The sequence below is a fragment of the Nematolebias whitei genome, chromosome 11, assembly GCF_014905685.2.
Source record: "Nematolebias whitei isolate Nwh7 chromosome 11, NemWhi1, whole genome shotgun sequence".
In the NCBI taxonomy this organism is placed as follows: domain Eukaryota; kingdom Metazoa; phylum Chordata; class Actinopteri; order Cyprinodontiformes; family Rivulidae; genus Nematolebias; species Nematolebias whitei.
The window spans coordinates 16,225,191-16,247,812 of NC_056508.1; the positions used below are offsets into that span (position 1 = coordinate 16,225,191).

Genomic DNA, 22,622 nt, shown 5'->3' on the forward strand with positions numbered 1-22,622 from the left:
TATCCTCGCCTCTGTTCGCTGACTTCCTGGTTTTCGACTCCGGATCGTCTGACTTCGCTTCTCGCCTGCTCCTTTTGGATATATTCTTCACCTGCTGGTTCTCGACCCACGCCTGCTCCTGACCTGCCTATTGCCCGCTCCTGCATGGTACTGTCGCATCTCAGCTCTCTGGTTTTGACCCTCGCCTGCACGACTACGCCTCCCGCCTCACGGATCGGGTACTGGTTCGGCGCCGCTGCGGATCAGCGCTTTTCATCCATCCATCCATCCTTGGGTTCAACGCTGCAGCCGGCTGACTCCCTTCACCGGGATCATTCCTCCTGCAGTGGGCACACCAGCTTGAAGCGACTCATTACTCCCACGCCCCCTTCAACCAGAGTAACGGTTAGTGGTCTCACCTTTTTGACATTTGCACCTGCTTCTGTCTCCCGCCTGGCCACTAACCGTACTCTACTTGTTTACAGACTCGTTCCAGCCCGAGCTCTTAGATCGACACCAGAACCAGTTCTTTCTTTGAGAAGCCAGGGTCTCTCTAATAAACTTTTTATAATTCAGTTTCAAGTGTTTGTGGTGATTTTGGTCCAGTATTTGAAGGGGTTCGTTACAAATAAATCCACTTTAATGGTAAAAAATGCTTCATTTTGCCTGCCTGACAATTACAAGCTTTGATCGATTTTTGGCAGCTCGTAATTTATTCACCTCTATATTATTTAGCAGCAAGGCAAAATGAAGCTTTTTTATTACCATTAAAGTGCATTTATTAAGAAAAAATCTTGCTGTAATCTCGAGCAAACAAATAATCGTTTTAGGTGTTAATCTTGTTACATTTTGAAGAACTGAAATGGCGAGTGTGCACAAATCAGTTTTTGGCAGGCCATCCCTTTTTGACACAACAGATGAAATGTCAGAGTCAGTCAGAGTCAGAGATTCTTTATTTTCATTCGCACCTCATGTGGTACATGTGGTGGAGCGAAATTATGTACACAGGGTCCCAGTTACATCCAACAATAAAATGTATAAGAAAAACAGTAATAACATCTAAGATATGAACTAAGAAAAATATCAACTAAATATACACTAAGCACTCATAACATAAAAACATTGAACATCTGCACAAACATGAACATGAGTCTGTGAGCAGATGTGCACGCATGAACACATCAACATTGAAACAGATCAGCAGCAACATGAAACAGATCAGCAGCAACATGATATGGTTTTTCACAGTGATTATTCTAGTTAGAGATTCATGAGTCTAACAGCCTCAGGGTAGAAGCTGTTCCTCAGTCTAGTGGTTCTATACTTAATGCTCCTCAACCTCCTTCCTGAGGGGAGTGGGGCAAAAAGTGTGTGTGCTGGGTGAGTGGGGTCCTTCATGATGCAGGTGGCCCTCTTCCTGCATCTGGAGGTGTAGATGTCTGTGATGGTGGGGAGGCTGATTCCAACAGATTTCTGTGCAGCCTTCACCACTCTCTGCAAAGCTTTTCATCCAAGTCTTCATCCAACACCTTCAGCGGTGCGCCCTGCGGACAGTGCACATATACACACTAGCATCTCCAGACTGTGAGGTTCCATTAGTGTCAAAAATATGTTTATGTGTCTAAATTGTGTATGTAGCATGCTGTGTATATGTTAACTAAGTGATATGTTAAGTGATATTTTAAACATATATTAAGTGATATGTTAAGTGATATTTTAAACATATATTAAGGATCATAACTTATATTATAACTTATATTAATTATGCTTATGTTATTATATTATAACTTATATTAACTTATCATAACATATATTATATGTTAAGCACATATGTTAAGTGATATGTAAGGTGATATATTAAGTGATATGTAAGGGGATATGTCACAAAAGAAGTAACAAAAAACAGCTAGATCATAAGGCAAATGTAGAAAACTAAAAACAGGAACATGTCTGCATTGGTTCTTGCCAGGAGTCCAACAGATTTTTAAAGCCACTTAGAGAGGTCAAGGTCGAGAGCTTCAAATCTTTTTGTAAGATATTCCAGGAAATAGGAGCAGAGTAGAAGAAGGCCCTTTTGTTTAGTTCAGTCCTCACTGAGGGAACACTGCAGGTAATAATGTCCTGAGAGCACACGCTGTAGCTGCACTCACGCAGAGACTTGTAGGAGGAGATGTATGAAGGCAGCAGACCAAGAAGTGATTTAAAGATGAAAATGTACCGGTGAGAAAGTCTGTGTGAAGTTAATGATGTCCAGTTAACCAGTGAATACAGGGTGCAATGGTGGGTACGATAATCACAGCCAGTTATGAATCTTAGTGCACCATGATAGACAGCATCCAACATCTGCAGGGTTCTTGTAGGAGCGTTCATGTAAATAATGTCACCGTAATCAACGGAGGGAAGGAAAGTCACAGTTACAAGGCATTTCCTGGCATTCAGAGTTAGACAGGATCTGTTCCTGAAAATGAAACCCTGTTTAACTTTCAGTTTCTTTATTAGGTTTTCCACATGGAGCTTAAAAGAGAAATGCGAGTTGACCAAGATATCCAAATATTTATAGGAATCAACAAACTCAATGGGGACATCATTTGAGGATAAAATCAGAGGAAGAACTGCTGGGACCGACATCCTTTTTGAAAAAATGTATAACGCATGTAATAATGGTACTTCCTCCAGTTATTTAACAGTCAACAATGGCGTACCACAAGGCTCAGTCTTAGGACGCACCCACTTTACAATCTACATAGGTAATGTAGGTCAGAGCATCCCTGATGCATCCTTACATTTCTATGCTGATGACGGTTGTTTATTGTCAAGCTAAAACAGTTGATAAGGCTTTCCAGCTTTTGCAATCTGCTTTCGACATCATCCAGTCTGATTTGTTCTGTCTCAAACTTGTCCTAAACACTGACAAAACCAAAGGGATGCTTTTTTCAAACAGGAAGTCGGTCCAGCAGTTCTTCTTTTGATTTTTATCTTCGAATGGTGTCCCTATAGACTTTGTCGATGCCTACTAATATTTGGGTATCTTGGTCGAGTCGCACATAGATATAGACACTAGATCCCTCATTGGCAGCTGCGGCGCAGGAATTTCGTCCGCCATCATGGAACGGTCGTCCTTATTTGGTTAAAGCAGAAGATGTCTCAGCACTTCGCAGCTTATTTCTGTTCTAATCGACGGACTGTTGATGTCAGGTCTCGGGAGATAACTTTTCACAAGTAAGATGAACATATTATTGTTATTGAGCATGCATCAGGATATTATTGTTAGTATTTTGTGAATAGAATATTACTGTACTGTATTTATGTCCACCAGCTGATGTTCAGTGAAACACCGTTCAGCTGCAATGAAGCTAACTGAGATCTGATGACAGGAATATTTTTCTAACAAGCATACTCACTATTTCAGTAGCTTTGGTTCATTATCAACAGATATGCGTCAAAACTGGAGTTTTGTTTAAGTTCTAGGATATAAAAAAATAAAACTAGGGAGAATATAGGAAATAGAAAATAAGATTGACCTCCTTTGTACAATGTTTTTGTGTAGACACAAATCTCCTGTTTTCATTTTGAAGGTTTCCCAAAGAAAAAGATGTGAGGAAGAGGAGAAAGTATCTTTGAGGAGGATTCATCTGAGCAGTGAGGATTTTAAACTGGAGGATTTTGATAAAACTGATCAGACTGTCCGACTGAGAGATGGTGTGGTACCATCGGTTCACCTTCAAAGAGTAGGAGCATCATTATACAGTGCCTTGTGAAATTATTCGGCTCCCTTGAACTTTTCAACCTTTTGCCACATTTCAGGCTTCAAACATAAAGATATAAAATTTGATTTTTTTGTAAAGAATCAACAACAAGTGGGACACAATCGTGAAGTGGAATGAAATTTATTGGATGTGTCAAACTTTTTTAACAAATAAAAAACTGAAAAGTGGGGCGTGCAATATTATTCGGCCCCCTTGTGTTAATACTTTGTAGCGCCGCCTTTTGCTGCAGTTCCAGCTGCAAGTCTCTTGGGGTTTGTCTCTATCAGTGTTGAACATGGAGACACTGAAGTTCTGCCCATTCTTCTTTGCAAAACAGCTCGAGCTCAGTGAGGTTGGATGGAGAGCGTTTGTGAACAGCAGTCTTCAGCTCTTTCCACAGATTCTCGATTGGATTCAGGTCTGGACTTTGACTTGGCCATTCCAACACCTGGATATGTTTATTTGTGAACCATTCCATTGTAGATGTGTCTTTATGTTTTGGATCATTGTCTTGTTGAAGATAAATCTCCGTCCCAGTCTCAGGTCTCTTGCAGACTCAAACAGGTTTTCTTCCAGAATGGTCCTGTATTTGGCCCATCCATCTTCCCATCAATTCTGACCATCTTCCCTGTCCCTGCTGATGAAAAGCAGGCCCAAACCATGATACTGCCTCCACCATGTTTGACAGTGGGGATGGTGTGTTCAGGGTGATGAGCTGTGTTGCTTTTACGCCAAACATATCGTTTTTCATTGTGGCCAAACAGTTCGATTTTGGTTTCATGTGACCAGAGCACCTTCTTCCACATGTTTGGTGTCTCCCAGGTGCTTGTGGCAAACTTTAAACAACACTTTTTATGGACATCTTTGAGAAATGGCTTTCTTCTTGCCACTCTTCCATAAAGGCCAGATTTGTGCAGTGTACGACTGATTGTTGTCCTATGGACAGACTCTCCCACCTCAGCTGTAGATCTCTGCAGTTCATCCAGAGTGATCATGGGCCTCTTGGCTGCATCTCTGATCAGTCTTCTCCTTGTTCGAGATGAAAGTTTAGAGGGACGGCCAGGTCTTGGTAGATTTGCAGTGGTCTGATACTCCTTCCATTTCAATATGATTGCTTGCACAGTGCTCCTTGGGAGTGGTGGCGCAGAGGTTAGAAGATGAGCTTGTGATGGGAAAGTCGCAGGTTCACCTCCTGGTACCGTCAACATCAAAATGTGGTTGGAAAAGGTGGAACACCCACACCTCCCTCCATCCTCATACGCCCCACTCTGGGCCCCTGAGCAAGGCCCTTAAGCCTCACCATCTGTTCCCCAAACAGGTCTCTCTTGAAAATGAGTTCTCGTGGCTCAGTGAGACTACCTGGATAAATAAAAGGGTAAATGAAAATGTTTAAAGCTTGGGAAATCTTATTGTATCCAAATCCGGCTTTAAACTTCTCCACAACTGTATCTCAAACCTGCCTGGTGTGTTCCTTAGTCTTCATGATGCTCTCTGTGCTTTGAACAGAACCCTGAGAATATCACAGAGCAGGTGCATTTATACGGAGACTTGATTACACACAGGTGGATTCTATTTATCATCATCAGTCATTTGGGACAACACTGGATCATTCATAGATCCTCACCTTACCTTACCTAAGATTCATAACTGGCTGTAACTACCGAACCCACCACTGCACCCTGTATTCACTGGTTAACTGGTAATCATTAACTTCACGCAGACTCTCTCACTGGTACATTTTCATCTTTAAATCACTTCTTGGTCTGCTGCCTTCATACATCTCCTACATGTCTCTGCGTGAGTGCAGCTACAGCGTGCGCTCTCAGGACAATATTACATGCCGTGTTCCCTCAGGACTGAACTTGGCAAAAGGGTCTTCTCTTACTCCGCTCCTGTTTCCTGGAATATTTTGCAAAAAGATCTGAAGCTCTCGAACTTGATCTCTCTAAGTAGCTTTAAACATCTGTTAAGTTCCTGGGAAAAAAACAAATGCAGTCATGTTCTTGTTTTTAGTTACACCACCCTACAACCTAGCTGTTTTTTAAACAATGAGGATGGAGGGAGGTGTGGGTGTTCCTTTTAAATACCATTTTTATTTTCACTTGTTGAAAAAAAATTCTCAATTTGTACGCACCCTTTATGATTGTCTATTGTTGTCTTGGTTGTTCACTGTTGTCATCACTCTGTTGAAATCAGGTCTCTCGTAATTGAGGCCGCGAGGCACAATGGGATTAACTTGTATAAATAAAGGTTGAATTAATACACACTTTACATAGACACATAAACATATTTTTGACACTAATGGAACCTCAAACCTCCTCTGTGTTTTGTTTTAAACAGGTCTCTCTTGTAAATGAGTCCTCGTGGCTCAATGAGACTAAACTGCATAAATAAAGGTTGAATGTAACAAAAAAGTTAAATAAGGGTGAGGGGAAATTTGAGCTTAGATGACCAAGACAAGAAAGCGGATAATTTGACGTGGAGTTTCTAACACAGAAGTTCAACGCACTCAGTTGGGAAAATAAATGAGAGGGAATGGTTCAAAATGGAGAATATAAAAAGACCAGTCTAGTTTATCGTAAAAGCTCCATTTTCACATGAGCGTCCTCAACGTGACGACGCACGTAAACAACCCTCCTGCACGTGCACGGCACTGCAAGCTAAGCGGAGCCTCTCCGTTCCTCAGCAACCGTGACGTCACGGGCTCGACCAATCGGGAGGCTCGCACGTAGTGAACGTAGCAGTCGCGAGAGTCTCGCGCTTCCTCTGTTGGTTAGCTAGCGGCGGGCGGCTCGAGCGTGTTTGTGCGGTGTTCAGTGTTTTTATTTCTTGTTAAAGTAAAGAGAGGACTTCACGTCGCTGGGTCAGGATTCTTTTCTTCCCACAGCTGGACACAAACCCGCCGGATCTTCAGTTTCACGGTCAGTCCATCAAACGGTAGCAGTCCGCGGCTGCAGCTCGGTTTGTTTTGGACCACTCGGCCAGTTCAGCAATGTTTATAGGGACACTTGCATGCGTTTAAACACTATTTAAACCATAGAAACTAAGTGTTTGTGAAAAAATTATTATTTCAGTACGCTTATGCGTGTTTATTTCTTGTTTAAGCTGTAATCAGCTGGGTTTTTTTTGGCTCCTAGGTGCAGCGTGTGCGAGCTGTGTTCATCATGTTGAGTCTGTTGTTCATGTTTTCTGCATCTTTCTTCATCTCAGGACTCCAATGATGAGTTATGCTGAAAAGCCAGAGGACATCACAAAAGAGGAGTGGATGGAAAAACTAAACAATGTTCACATACAGAGGGCAGACATGAATCGACTCATAATGAATTACCTGGTCACAGGTGAGTTTATAAATATATATATATTAACATACTGCAGGGCTCCATTCTTGGACCCCTTCTCTTTTTTTAATTGCTGCCACTAGGTGCTATTTTTTGTAAACATGGCATCCCTTTTCATTTTTACACCGATGACTGTCAAATTTACTTCTCTCCAAAGCAACTAGTGCATGTTCTATCCAACCTCTTCTTGACTGCCTGGTTGACATTAGGGATTAGATGACTTTAAATTTCTTAAATTTTAAGTCATGTTGTTTCCACCTAATGGCACAATCAGGAACCACTGTATTGACCTTTCCTCTCTAGCTGCGTTAGAGAAACAAGTTGTCACTACTGTGGGAGTGAAAATGGACCCGTCCATGAAACTATGGGTGTAGCGGTACGCTAAAATCACATTTCGGTTCGGTTCAGTTTCAAGGAGGGCTCGGTTTGGTTAATTTTCAGTACATAAAAGGCCACAATAAAGACTTACACAATTTTATTTTGAAAATATGCCAAGTAAACAAGTTCAGTCATTACAGACATCTTAGCTGGAGGTGATCTGGTGGATGAAGAAGACTCAGCTGCTGTCCTCAGACTGCAAACAACACAGAGATAAAAAAAAATTGAGTTATTAACTCTAAAATGTTAATTAGATCAAACTAATACAATACCTCTTCTTGCACAGTCATTATATGAGGTGGTTGAATATCCTCTCTCGCTCATCATGAGGGCAGGGCTTTAAATCTGGGGTCGGGCTTGTTAAGATCAATTTTAGCTTTTTCATAAAGTGCTGCTACAACTTTTTGGCTGAAGTGTTGACGTGATGGATGTCGTAGGGAGGGGGGCTCAACAACTTTAATCATATGCTTAAAGCCGGCGCATCAACAACAGAATACGGACGTAGATCCCTAGCTTTAAAATCTCCTACAGCTTGTGTTATTGCTTTGGACTGATCTGAATTACCTGATGAAGGTTGTTTAATGCTGCTGTTATCGGTCTTTGCACCAAACTACATTCGGATGATGTCGTTTCAAGTGCGTTAACAATTTATAGACGTGTTGTCTGCTGCAGATCCACTCTCCGTGAAACAACGTCGACACACAGCTTTGGATTTGTTCACTTGTCTTTTAACAAGAAAGCCACAATGTTCCCAAACAGGAGACCGCAATGAGATGGCTTGTTCGTTGGCTGCTAATGCTACACGTGCTGCAAGATAATAGCGCCATGCTGAAACACGTGTAGGAACTTTAGTTCCGCGGTGCATAATCTCTTGTTAATAAACTTTAATGAGTGAAAAAATAACCGAAACGGTACGCACGTGGACTGAACCGAACATGCTGTACTGAAACGGTTCAATACACCCACGTGTACCGTTACTCCACTACATGAAACTTAACAGTCATGTAAACATGTTTGTTAAATCCTGTTTTTTTTTTTTTTTTCAGCTGGGGCAACTGTCTAAATTGAAGCCCATACAGTCAGAACCTTGAGACAGTAGTACATGATTTCATAACATCCAGGCTTGATACTGCAATGCACTTCCTTTTGGAATCAGTCAGATCCCCATTGTACGTTTACAACTGGTTCAAAATGCTGCTGCCCGATTTTTAACTGGTACAGGCAAAAGAGAGCACATTACTTCAGTTCTGGCCTCTCTTCACTGGCTCCTGGTTCACTTCTGAATTCATTTAAAAATCTTTCTGTATGTTTTTAAATCTCTGAACAGTTCTGCACCCTCTTATCAGGCTGATCTGCTGCAGCCATATGTCCCACAGCGCTCTCTGAGGTCAGCAGACCAGATGATTTATTGGTTTCATACACTTGTTTTAAGCTCTCAGGTCTCTCTTGTAAACGAGTCCTCGAGGCTCGATGGGATTTACCTGTCTAAATAAAGGTTGAATGAAAAAAGTTCAGAGGTGACAGGGCTTTGTCTATTCCAGGTCCAAACCTGGAATGTCTGCATGTCAGGCTCCCTCTCGCTGTTTTTAAGTCTTGTTTTAAAAAAATTATTTTATTCCCTGGATTTCGATCCTGAATGAGTTGATTTTAACCTAACTGTTTTTATTATTTTAGTCATTTAGTTTCTTATCTTTATCTCTGTGAATTTTATGTATTTTATGCTTTGTCCTTTGTTTTGCTGCACAGTACTTTGGTTGACCTTGCTGCTGCTGTTAATTGCTTTATTAATTAAATGTTATGGTATAAATATTCAGCATACAGAATGAACTGCTCCTAACTTGTTTGGCTGTGTGTGTTTTACATGCTCACAGAGGGCTTTAAAGAGGCAGCAGAAAAGTTTCGGATGGAGTCTGGGATCGAGCCGAGCGTGGACCTGGACTCTTTGGATGAAAGGATAAAGATCAGAGAGATGATCTTGAAGGGCCAGGTACAGGAGGCCATCGCGCTCATCAACAGTCTTCATCCCGAGCTGCTGGACACCAATCGATATTTGTATTTTCATCTGCAGGTATGATTGCTGTCAAATCTATGAAGGTAAATTATGCCCCTTTTCCACTGTCACAGCACGGGTCGGATATTTCCAGCTTGACGCGTGTTTGAGGTCTTTTCCATAGTTCTTGGGACCGGCTCACCTCCCAGAATTCTGACCTGGCTTCTTAAGGGATCCAAGCGAGCCGAGCCATCAGAAACACTGTCGGTCACTGATTGGTCGGGGGGAGGAGTCTGTGGAGTCTTTCCAAACAACCCGATCCGCCATTTTCCTCTACCGCCTGCCATTAGCGATAACTTGAGGAGCCCTCATCCATCATCTTCTGCTTCCGGGTCGCGGGGGCAGCAGCTTTACGAGGGAGGCACAGACATCAACAGCCACCTCTTCAACTCGTCTAGGAGGACCCCATGGTGTTCACAGACCAACTGACTATTAAGTAATATCCTGATGCTGCTCAATAATCCAGGTAGAAAAATCTAAAAAAGTTGTCTGGTCCTCTGGACATTCACAAAACAAACAATAAATTTTACAATAAATAAACAATAATTTTTTGTTTGTTTTGTTTTTTGAATGTCCAGAGGACCAGACTTAACTTTTTTAGATTATTAAGTAATACATTTACGTTTTTAAATTTAATGAAAGACAAACCTTTAAAGTTTAAGGACAAAATTTAACCTAATTGTTTTCAAGTCTGTAGCTTATTGTAAAAGCAGTTTCAAAGATTACAGCACAGTGTGATGTTTTGCAATTTTAACATGAACCTTGTGCATATCTGTAAATATTAAAAGTGAAGATTTTTTAATACATCTTTATTGTAAAAATATATACTAAAATGGAAAACACATGGGTTTAAAGCAGGCAGGAAGGCAGTAAGGTAGGATTATGAATAAGGTTTATAAGTTACAGCTCATGAGGTACTCCATTAGAACATGACATCTCTTACACAACATCCTGTGACAAAACCTTCAGGGTGTTCTTCTTCTAATACGTTTAGTGGTGGCTAGTAAGTAGCTTAAGGGAGCACTACCACCACCAGGTGGTAAGATGAGTTGGATTCTAGTCCCCACCTACAGAGCCGGTCCAGAAGTGTAAATGGAAATTCGACACATGAGCCGATCTGAACCGACCCAAACTGACCTGATCCGCACCGTAACAGTGGAAAAGGGTCATTAGACTCAAGTAAAAGTAGTCACAAGCATACAGATTTATATGCATAACAATATTCTGTGCATACAACTTGTGAAATGCACACAAATCACCTGCTGCAGTCGGCTCAGTCAACACAAGTGCACGGTTCTGCACATGTGAAAGTGACTTTTGAGACTCGCTGTGTTCAAGGCTGGTGAAAAACTGGGACATTTGAGCTTCACTAGATTTACAGTTTTGTGGCTGAGTGGTTAGAGCAGTCGTCCTCCAATGGGAGAGTTGGGGGGGGTTGATTCCACCAGCAGTCACTTGTTGAAGTGTCCCTGGGCAAGACACTGAATCCCAATTGGTGTAACCGTGTGTCATTACTGTCGACGTGAATATCAATCTTGCTGTATTTAGCCTTAGTCAGCCATTTTACATAAGATTCAATGTCGCCCGTTCTGGCCCCTGGAATGCATTTGACTATGGCCGCTGGAGTCCCTAAAACCACGTTTCATAAAAGTTATGAACAGAATCGGTGACAACAGGCAGCCCTGGCGGAGTCCCAACTCCCACCCTGAAGAGGTCCAGGCTTTTGTCTCAGCAACAGCCAAGGCCGTGGACTGTTTGGCCCTCCAGAACTCCTCAGCTGCCTCCAGAGTCCCACCAGCCAACAAGGTCCGATAGGACGCCTTCTTCACCTTTACAGCCTCCCTAACCCGGGGTGTCCACCACCGAGTTCCAGGATGGTCACTGTGAGAAGCACTGACAACCTTGTGGCCACAGCTCAAGGCAGCTACGGTGCGGAACATGGCCCACTCAGACTTGGGATGTGGCTACAGCTCTCCCGGAGGTTTGAGTTCAATGTTTCCCCTATCATTATAGAAGCAGGGCACCCACTCTGTCAACAGAACCAAGCCCCCTACCTACCGAACCCCACCCCATCGAAAACTGTAGGCAAACTAGCGTTGTGCAATACAGACACACTACCTAAAAAGCTACAGAGGAGCGCTCCATTTCCCTCTGAGCCATCTCCCCTTCCCCCCGTTGATCCAAACAACGCACAACACAGATGTGTCTCCTCCACCCCCCACCCCTGCCAACAAAAATGACGGAAGATACGAGCGCCTTGCCAAGCCAAGTAAACTAAGGGAAACACTGGATTTGAAGATCTTTGACGGATTCTTCTGCCAGATGTTGCGTAGACACGTAATTCATTAACATCTAACATTCATGTACACTGATTGCATAACAGTTCTAGATAAAACAGATATGAATCATCAAACTATATTAGGAAAAAACTAATTTACTGGGGCCCAAAAAGAAAATATTTTTGCTGTTTTGCATCTGCCATGACAGAGCCACGTTCTCCATGAAAGTCTGCATTGGATTTACAGTGAGGAAAAGAAGTATTTGAACACCCTGCGACTTTGCAAGTTCTCCCACTTAGAAATCATGGAGGGGTCTGAAATGTTCATCTTAGGTGCATGTCCACTGTGAGAGACATAATCTACAAAAATATAAAAATCCAGAAATCAAAATGTATGATTTTTTAAATAATTTATTTGTGTGTTACTGCTGCAAATAAGCATTTGAACACGTGTGAAAATCAATGTTAATATTTGGTACAGTATCTTTGTTTGCAGTTACAGAGGTCAAATGTTTCCTGTAGTGTTTCACCAGGTTCACTGCAGCAGAGATCTTGACCCATTCCTCCACAGATCTTCTCTTAGATCAGCCAGGTTTCTGGGCTGTCGCTGAGAAACACGGAGTTTGAGCTCCCTTCAAAGATTTTCTATAGGGTTTAGGTCTGGAGACTGGTTAGGCCACTCCAGAACCTTGATCTGCTTCTTACGGAGCCACTCCTTGGTTCTCCTGGCTGTGTGCTTCGGGTCATTGTCATGTTGGAAGACCCAGCCACGACTCATCTTCAATGTTCTAACTGAGGGAAGGAGGTTGTTCCCCAAAATCTCACTACATGGCCCCAGTCATCCTCTCCTTAATACAGTGCAGTCGTCCTGTCCCACGTGCAGAAAAACACCCCCAAAGCATGATGCTTCCACCCCCATGCTTCACAGTAGGGAAGGTGTTTTTGGGATGGTACTCATCATTCTTCATCCTCCAAACACGGCGAGTGGAATTAAGACCAACAAGTTCTATTTTGGTCTCATCTGACCACAGAACTTTCTCCCATGACTCCTCTGGATCATCCAAATGGTCATGGACAAACTTAAGACGGGCCTGGACGTGTTCTGATTTAAGCAGGGGAACCTTCCGTGCCATGCATGATTTTAAACTATGACGTCTTGGTGTATTACCCACAGTAACCTTGGAAACAGTGGTGCCAGCTCTCTTCAGGTCATGGACCAGTTCCTCCCGTGTAGTTCTGGGCTGATTCCTCACCTTTCTTAGGATCATTGATACGCCACGAGGTGAGATCTTGCATGGAGCCCCAGTCCGAGGGAGATTCTTCCATTTTCTAATAATTGCTCCAACAGTTGATCTTTTTTCACCAAGCTGCTTGGCAATTGCCCCGTAGCTCTTTCCAGCCTTGTGGAGGTCTACAAGTTTGTCTCTGGTGTCTTTGGACAGCTCTTTGTTCTTAGCCATGTTAGTAGTTGGAGTCTTACTGATTGTGTGGGGTGGACAGGTGTCTTCATGCAGCTAACCACCTCAAACAGGTGCTTCTAATTTAGAATAATAAGTGGAGTGGAGATGGACTTTGTAGAGGAGGACTAACAGGTCTTTGAGGACCAGAATTGTTGCTGATTGGCAGGTGTTCAAATACTTATTTGCAGCAGTAACACACAAATAAATTATTTAAAAAATCGTACATTGTGATTTCTGGATTTATTTTTATAGATTATGTCTCTCACAGTGAACATGCACCTAAGATGAACATTTCAGACCCCTCCATGATTTCCAAGTGAGAACTTGCAAAGTCGCAGGGTGTTCAAATACTTATTTTCCTCACTGTTGGATCCAATTTTTAATTTTAGTGCTAATTGCCTTAGATTGATTGAGTGCTGTGAGCGTTTAAAGCTTGTTGAACTGCCTAATGACTGACATGGTAACTTTCTGTCTGCGTCCACCAAGAAGTTCATGGGAAATGCAGCCAGGAAAGCAATGAGAACTGAGATAATTATAGGGAATCTTCTGCAAACTGGACATACGCTTGTCGGCCATGACGCTGGAATTGTCTCGTTTGTTCTAGTGTTTGTAAATGTTGGCTTGGACAGTGGCGTTCCTTTTCTCTTGTTCTATTTTAGCAGCAGCATTTGATCGAGCTGATCAGGCTAAGAGAGACGGAGTCAGCACTCGAGTTCGCTCAGACACAACTGGCCGAGCAGGGCGAGGAGAGCCGAGAGTGTCTGACGGAGATGGAGCGAACGCTAGCCCTTCTGGCCTTCGACAACCCCGAGGAGTCGCCCTTCGGTGACCTGCTGAACATGATGCAGCGGCAAAAGGTGGGCTTGAAACGTTCCCGAGTCACTTCTTCACTGTCACGTGTGAGATGTTCCAGCAGACATGAATAAAGTGGTGTGTATGGAGCAAACGGCTGAGGGTCCATGAGGAACACGGAGAACTAATTCCTTTAGGTGTTGATGTTTGTGCCACTCGTGCCTCCAGCTCGGCTGTTGATGGTCGAGTTAAATGTGGGTTTCCTTCTAGCTGGAACGTAGGAGCGTGCTGAACAACAACTACGGAATAAACCAAATGATTCTGCTGTTTTAAAATAAATGGTGAACATTTTTTATTCTTCAGTGTTTGGAACAAAACAAAGAAGATAGTTTTATCTGAGTCTTTTGAAACTTGAACGAAATGTTCCTCAGATATATTTGTTTCTATACTTTTTGATAACCTCAAGTAAATATGATTATGAGAGATTCTAAGGATCTCCAAAGAGTGAAGGTCGTTGATTAGATGCTGGTGTTAAAGATGAGAGTCACCATGATGGAGTCATGAAGCTCTGCAGGCGCTCGGTACATGAAAGATCCGGGCCCTGAAGTTAATCAGGAACAGATACTTTACCAGGACAGCAATAAAACAGTTGTTTCCTGAACTCACCTAAAGCTAGCAGCTGATGACGTGTGATGGTGCAGCTGAATTCTTCATAAAGATGAAACGTCAAATGAGAGAGCATTAAAACCACCAAGAGTTCCTCCCAGAACCGTCTGAGTGGACTTCATCACATCGTTCGGTCCTCTGTTGTTTCTGCTGCTTTTTCACAGGAAGTGCCATTTCTCTGGTTTGAAACGCTTCTCACCCGTCAGTGGTCGTAATGTTGTGGCTGATGACCCGGGTATTGGTGGGTGATGTTTTCCTGTCTCTGTGCTGCTCAGGTGTGGAGCGAGGTCAACCAGGCCGTGCTGGACTATGAAAACCGGGAGTCCACCCCCAAACTGGCCAAGCTGCTGAAGTTGCTGCTGTGGGCCCAGAACGAGCTGGACCAGAAGAAGGTCAAGTACCCTAAGATGACCGACCTGAGCGCCGGGACCATCGACGACCCCAAGTGAACCACGACCTTCTGATGGATGCTCAGGGAGCCCACGGATCTGGAGGAACTTACACGCTGCTTCCTGTTCCACAAACTCTCTGCTGTATTTAAAGTTCACTTTATATTTGACAGATGTTGAGTTCACCACACAGCTGGGCTTCATCAACACATCTGGGTGACGAGAATCACGGCTGATCGATCTTTTAAAGCTCTAAGTATTATTGTTGTGATCTTCAAGGACCTTGGCAGAGTAAAAGCCACAGATCTGCTGTGAGCAGAGTTTCATAAACAGAACGGAGCCATTTTATCCTCATTAATAAAAACAGAGACTTCTTGTATTATACTTTTAATTATTGTCTTAATTAATTGTCTTTTATTTACGTTCACAGCAGCAGAAAGAAATAAAGTCATGTTTTAAATGCTGGGTCCTTTCTGAGCGCTGCCAAGCTCCCATCATGCATCACGAGCACACGGAGTGATGCCACGGGGATGTTCTGGTCCATGAAATGTACATGTTGTTTCCACTTGTTCTGCATGTTTGTTCTACAAAGGAGGAGGTTTTTGTGCTTTTTAATTCTCTCTGTGTGTTTATATTAAATCAGTCGGTCTTGCTGCTGCTTGTTCGTTAAGTTCTTCATGGAAACTGGACCCACATCTTTTCCGGGTCTCACCTTTGGGTGTAGTGAACAGGGAACTGTTTTGTGACTCGGTGTTTTTGTTATTTTAAAAACACGCCTCTGAGCTTCATGCAAATGGAAGAATCTGGTGGAACCACCTCCCAGAGATAAGGCCCGGCACCACACGCCGGGTTCTGTCTCAACGGGTTGGATCTGTCTGCTGTGGGGACAGGAGGACATGAGGACAGGACTGAATGGCTGGACACTCAGCAGGACATAATGGTTCTGTGGAGCCCAGACCCGATGGAGGTGCCAGCGAGGAGCTGGAGGACCAGAACCTGTGGCCCAGGTGAGAAACATTTGCTTCCTCTTGTTCCAGTTTTGGGGGGTTGAGGTTCCTCTGACAGCCAGACTCGAACGGCCCAAAGAGGTTTTGGTTCTGAAACTAAAACTTTTCTGTCTGTTCGGAAACGTGACGAAACGCGGAGTTAAGTTTCCAGACCGAACCTGACGCCCTCCTACCCGGAAACGATCCCTGCGGAGCGGAACGCAGCAAGGGTAACCATGGTAACGGCGGGGTTCCGGGATACGGATTTTAAACCTGCGCTAAGCTGGTTTTGACCCGGGACAATAAAATTCTACATCCTGAGTAAACATTCAGCTGTTTCAAACGTTGTGAGGGTTCGTTTCACGGCGGGGGTGTTTAGCAGGGGCGGAGCTGCAGAGGTTTTTATTATGAGCTCAAACAGAAGAATATGATGAGGACGAGGGATGGAGGACCACAGTTATAGGAAATGAAATTTCGTTGGGCTTCTGTGCAATGACAATGAAGGCTGATTCTTACATGTAGACGTCTCGAGCGTGCTGGCCCTCTGCAGCTGTACGTCACAGCGTCCGCCATATTGGATGTGGCAGATCTGTCAGTCATCTAATACAAGGAAATGGACTGAACTTCATAAAACACCTTTCTACAAAGTGTTTTAAGTTAATCCTTGTCATTCACACACTAATATATTTGGAAAACAAACAGGCACCAAAGACAACATTTGTAACTTTTAACATGATTATTAAAAACGTTTACTCCTTAAATGTTAAAGTTATTGGCAAACCAAACATATTCGAGTGTTTACAACTACTAACGTGTGTAACAATATTACAGTGGTGATAAATTCAGAAATATTCATATTTACCATTTAATCTGTGTCTGTAATAACCATATCCTGAAATGTTATATGATGTGAATTTACTCAATTCAGTTCAAGTTATTTATATATCACCAAATCACAACAAAGTTGTCTCAGGGCACTTTACAGGAACATTCACAAACATAAAAGCCAATTAGTAAAGTTCTCTATCTAATGAATCCAGCAGACAAGTTGAATCTTGGCTTCGTTGCAGTCTCCCATCCTGAGCAAGCACAGTGGCAACAGTGGAAAGAAAAACTCCCTTTTAAAAGGAAGAAACCTCCAGAAGAACCAGGCTCAGGACAAGTGGCCATCTGCATTGACCGGCTGGTTGAGAGGACAGGAAGGAGAGACACATGAACAGAGAATGGTTCTTTACTGAATAAAGAGCACTAACGTTCATATTTTGATTTATCACATTGATGAGCATATATACACTAATATATCTTTACAGGGGTTGGGTGGTATGTGTGTACATTTATATATGATAGCATTGATATATGATATCTAACTGTGTGTGCATGTGTATTATTATAATTCTTTATTTCATTTCAAACTGTTAAAAATTTCAACAAAACCATAAACAAATAAAAACGTAAATATTTCCACCAAAATACACTGGAAACAAAACAAATGCATTTGAAAAGGAAGCAGGAAGAAGCAATGGCTGCAGTCCTGTCCCTAAATTTATACAAATTCTGAACCAAACCAGTTCTGTAAAAAATTAAGAACACAAAAACACAAAGTGTAGACCGAAAAAATGTGTAGGTAGAAGCACAAGCTTATTATACCTTCACTGTGTTATACATCAAAATCAAAGCAGCAGAATGTTTCCTATATAATTTGTTAAAACATCAAGGAATTTCAGCTAAATTGATAGATGTAAATGTATATTCATTAATGCCCCTTGTGTGTGTGTACATTTATATATGATAATATTGATATATAATATCTATATACTGTGTGTGTGTGTGTGTGTGTGTGTGTGTGGGGGGGGGGGGGGTATACATGTCCATAGGTTCATTAATGCCCCTTGTTTGTGTGTTTGTGTGTGTATTATGTTGTTTATTTGTGCAGGTTAACTCAAGGTCAACAGTACAATGAAATATTCAGGATGAGAAGAACCAATTTGACTCACTAAAAACAAAGAACAAACAAACAAGAAATACTAAAGCATGCAATAAGTGTACAAAATAAAGTACAGAAAAGTGAAAAATAAATATAATATTTACAAAGTCTAAAAGAAAAATAGTAAACAACAACATGGTAGAATATAACGGTGAAAGGATGAATTTGTATGAACACGTATTTCAAGGTAGTAATATACATAAGCTTAATGATATATTGCACATAAGTAACATAAACTACACAGGTTGTGTGACAGGTTATTGAATAGGTAGTGAGGAACACTGAGATGAATTATGATGTAAGGTAGTGACATACATGATACAACCACATAGTGCAGCAGCAATAAACATATTAGGTGTCACAGATGGGGCTTGGTGCAATGTTATTAAAAATTGTTCAGTATTATTATCAAGAGTTCAATAATCTGACAGCTTGTGGGTAATAACTGTCTTTGAGTCTTTTCGTGTGCGATGGCAGACTCCTGTATCGTCTGCCTGAGGGTAGTGGATGGAAGAATCCTTGTGCTGGGTGGGTGTGGTCTTTAATGATGCTGCGTGCTTCATGCAGACATCGGCTGTGGTAAATGTCCTGGACTGTGTGGAGACTGCTGCCTGTGATGTCCTCTGCTGTTTGCACCACCCTGCTTTTCGGCTCTGACTGGTGTAGTTCCTGTACCACCCTGTGGTGCAGCCTGTCAGCAGGCTCTGAATTCAAGGATTCAAGGATCTTGATTGTCATTCATTGAAGATGGTGCCGGTGTACGTGGCAGGTCACCGCTCACTGTCAATTCTAGTCGTTATTCTGTTGTTTTTGAGTAAAGTCAAGTCACTGTTGGTGTATGATCGCCAAACATTTGTGGATCTAATCCATTTTTTCCATTCAACCTTTATTTATACAGGTTAGTCCCATTGAGCCATGAAGACTCATTTACAAGAGAGACCTGAATTTTAACAAAGAATGATGACAACAGTGGATAACAACGACAACGATAGACATTCACAAATGATGCATACACATTTTATTTATTTTTATTTTTTTACAATTGAAAACAAAATGATAATTAAAAGGAAAAAGAAATGTGGTGAAAAAACAGCTAGATTATGAGGTGGTGTAGAAAACTAAAAACAGGAACATGTCTGCAATGGTTCTTGTCAGGAACTTAACAGCTGTTTAAAACTACTTAGAGAGGTCAAGAGCTTCAGATCTTTTTGTAAGTTATTCCAGGAAAGAGGAGTGGAGTAGGAGAAGGCCCTTTAGCCTAGTTCAGTAATCACTGAGGGAACACTGCAGGTAATAATGTCTTGAGAGCGCACGCTGTAGCTGCACTCACGCAGAGACATGTTGGAGGAGATGTATGAAGGCAGCAGACCAAGAAGTGATTTAAAGATGAAAATGTACCAATGAGAGAGTCTGAGTGAAGTTAATGATGTCCAGTTAACCAGTGAATACAGGGTGCAGTGGTGGGTACGATAATCACAGCCAGTTATGAATCTTAGTGCACCATGATAGACAGCATCCAACATCTGCAGGGTTCTTGTAGGAGCGTTCATGTAAATAATGTCACTGTAATCAATGGAGGGAAGGAAAGTCACAGATACAAGGCGTTTCTTAGCATTCAGAGTTAGACAGGGTCTGTTTCTGAAAAAGAAACCCTGTTTAACTTTCATTTTCCTTACTAGGTTTTCCACATGAAGCGTAAAAGAGAGATGATATTATTGGTGATATTATTTACATGAACGCTCCTACAAGAACCCTGCAGATGTTGGATGCTGTCTATCATGGTGCACTAAGATTCATAACTGGCTGTGATTATCGTACCCACCACTGCACCCTGTATTCATTGGTTAACTGGACATCATTAACTTCACACAGACTCTCTCACTGGTACATTTTCATCTTTAAATCACTTCTTGGTCTGCTGCCTTCATACATCTCCTCCTACATGTCTCTGCGTGAGTGCAGCTACGGAGTGCGCTCTCAGGACATTATTACCTGCAGTGTTCCCTCAATGAGGACTGAACTAGGCAAAAGGGTCTTCTCCTACTCCGCTCCTGTTTCCTGGAATATCTTACAAAAAGATTTGAAGCTCTCGACCTTGACCTCTCTAAGTGGCTTTAAGAATCTGTTGGACTCCTGGCGGGGTCCAATGCAGACATGTTCCTGTTTTTAGTTTTATACATTTGTCTTGGAATCTAGCTGTTTTTTTGTTTTGTTACCTTTTTCCTTTTAGCCATCCTATTTGTTAAAAAAAAAACAAAAAAAACAAAACTGTAGTATGAGTTTTTATAACTGCTTATTGTTGTTGCTGTTGTCCATTGTTGTCATCTTTCTTTGTTGAAATCAGGTCTCTCTTGTAAATGAGTCCTCGAGGCTCAATGGGATTTACCTGTATAAATAAAGGTTGATTGAGATGCGAGTTGACAAAGATACCCTAATATTGGTAGGAATCGACAAACTCAATAGGGACACCATTCGAGGATAAAATCAGCGGAAGAACTGCTGGGACCGACTTCCTGTTTGAAAAAAGCATCCCTTTGGTTTTGTCGGCATTTAGGACAAGTTTGAGATGGAGCAAATCTGACTGGATGATGTCGAAAGCAGATTGCAAAAGCTGGAAAACCTTAGCAACTGTTTTAGCTTGACAATAAACAACTGTGTCATCAGCATGAAAGTGTAAGGATGTGGCTACCTTTAATACATGGGAACTTAAAATTTCCCCCCAACTTCTGTCGGGAATTCCAGCTCACCTGTGCTGGGCTCTGGTGCTGCTCAACCGACAGAACTGTAATCGCCGCCACGGTAGACACAGTGGACGCACAGTGAGGCTGAAAGCCTTTTTGTCACAGTCCAATGATTAACAACCAGTCTTTGAGGTGTTTCCTGGTGTGTTTTGGAGCTGGTGGATGCTTGCCTGATTCGTGTTGTTGGTGGGGATGTCCCCCGGCATCGGCGCCCCTGCCTGCTCCGACTTAGCAGGTGCGGAGCGAACCCACAGAACCTGAGACCGCTGAGTAGGGCCCTCCCTCATTGTGATAACCCGGCTCCAGCTCCAGCCAGGATCGGCTTGGTGAACGCCAGATCGCTGGTCAATGAAACTTTTGTCCTGAGGTATTTCTTCAGCTTCCATAACATGGACTTCCTCTGTATTACAGAGACTTGGCTCAGTGAGGCAGAGTCAGCTGCTCTGCCAGAGCTGCTCTTACTTTAAGATTTATCAAAAAGGAAAGTCTTAAGCCCAGTTTTAAAACTGGATAATGTGTCAGCCTCACGGACAGAGATTGGAAGTTGGTTCCACAAGAGAGGAGCCTGATAACTGAAAGATCTGCCTCCCATTCTGGTTTTGGAAACTCTAGGAGCCGCAAGTAAACTTTGAACTCTCCACGAACATTGGGACGGTGAGGAGGAACTGCAGCGTTGTTTAAAAATGTTTTTACTTGTAAACAGTGTTTTAAACAGCGTCAGTTCACCAGCTTTGAGCTGACCTCCTTCTGTTGGTGATTTTAACATCCATGTTTGTTGTCCAGACAAACCTCTGGTAAAATAATTTTTAATTCTTATGACTCTTTTAATTTGTTGCATTCTGTGTCTGGTCCTACACACAATAAAGGTTGTCTAGATCTTGTGCTGTCTTTGGGATTACCTGTGTCTAATCTGGAAATTTATGACTCTATTATCTCTGATCATAGGCCTGTGATATTCCAGACTGTTCTCACTTATGCTCCTGTTAAAACTCACACTCCTCCTCAGAGCTGTCGGATTATTAACCCTTCCACTGCTGGCAAGTTCACTGAGGTTTTCTGCCAGCTCAGTCCACCTGCTTTGATGCTGTGGTTCTTAGTTCTTGGCTTCACTCATCCTGTCTGACTGTACTGGATACTGTGGCTCCTTTAAAGACCAAACAGCCTGGACATAAACGTAAACCCTGGTTTAGAACAGAACGGCTCGAGCTGTCAGACAGGAATGTTGCAGAGCAGAACGCAGGTGGAGAAAGGACAAGCTGCAGGTGTCCCTTCAAAATTTTAAAGACTGTTGGCGCAATTACCAGGACACAGTTAAAGCAGCCAAAAAGGACTATTTTTCTAACTTGATTTTATCTCACAGCCACAACCCTTGTGTTCTGTTTAGTACCATTGACTCTTTTCTTAACTCTCCACAGACTGCTGGATTTGAAGCATCCACTCAGTTGTGCAATCATTTTATGCAGTTTTTTATTGATAAGGTTACCACTATAAGGTCTTCCATCTTATGCCCAGACTCTGACCCCTCTGTGTGTGTCCCCTGCTCTGCTGCTTTCAATCAGTTTGAACCAGTGATTGTATCATTTCTTAAAGAGGTCTAAAAAAGTTCAATCTGGTCCTCTGGACATTCAAAAAAACAAAAAACAAAACAAAGCAAAAAAATGTAGATGCGTTTCGTCTTTCATCCAAAAGACTTCCTCAGTCTGAGGTGCTGTATTCAGCTTAGTCTCTTAAATAGCACCTTCTCAGAGTGGATCAACCAGTTTGCTGCTGACAACCAAAACCAGCTGATCACATGATCAAGAAGGACCATCAGCCTAACAATGGATCATTAGCAC

General features: G+C 42.3%; 2 protein-coding genes across 2 annotated transcripts in view; both read left to right on the forward strand.

Moving 5' to 3' along the window:
* Positions 1 to 6,468: 6,468 nt before the first annotated feature.
* Positions 6,469 to 15,718, forward strand: LOC119416743 (glucose-induced degradation protein 8-B homolog). The gene is made up of 5 exons (XM_037683928.1): positions 6,469 to 6,646; positions 6,936 to 7,063; positions 9,313 to 9,509; positions 13,889 to 14,086; positions 14,963 to 15,718. The coding sequence occupies exons 2-5, from the start codon at positions 6,943 to 6,945 to the stop codon at positions 15,134 to 15,136; spliced, it is 690 nt and encodes a 229-aa protein (XP_037539856.1). The 5' UTR covers positions 6,469 to 6,646; positions 6,936 to 6,942; the 3' UTR covers positions 15,137 to 15,718.
* A 270-nt stretch (positions 15,719 to 15,988) lies between these two features.
* The window catches only part of LOC119416633 (solute carrier family 17 member 9-like), a 46,000-nt gene continuing 39,366 nt past the window's right edge, over positions 15,989 to 22,622 (forward strand). The window contains exon 1 of the mRNA XM_037683823.1: positions 15,989 to 16,083. Within this exon, the coding sequence (XP_037539751.1) occupies positions 15,989 to 16,083 (95 nt within the window). The remainder of the gene's footprint in view (positions 16,084 to 22,622) is intronic.

Coding starts and splice junctions, on each gene's coding strand:
- LOC119416743 (XM_037683928.1), top strand. CDS start 6,943: ATGATGAGTTATGCTGAAAAGCCAGAGGACATCACAAAAGAGGAGTGG. Junction 9,510..13,888: donor ATTTGTATTTTCATCTGCAG/GTATGATTGCTG, acceptor GTTCTATTTTAG/CAGCAGCATTTGATCGAGCT. Junction 14,087..14,962: donor ACATGATGCAGCGGCAAAAG/GTGGGCTTGAAA, acceptor TGTGCTGCTCAG/GTGTGGAGCGAGGTCAACCA.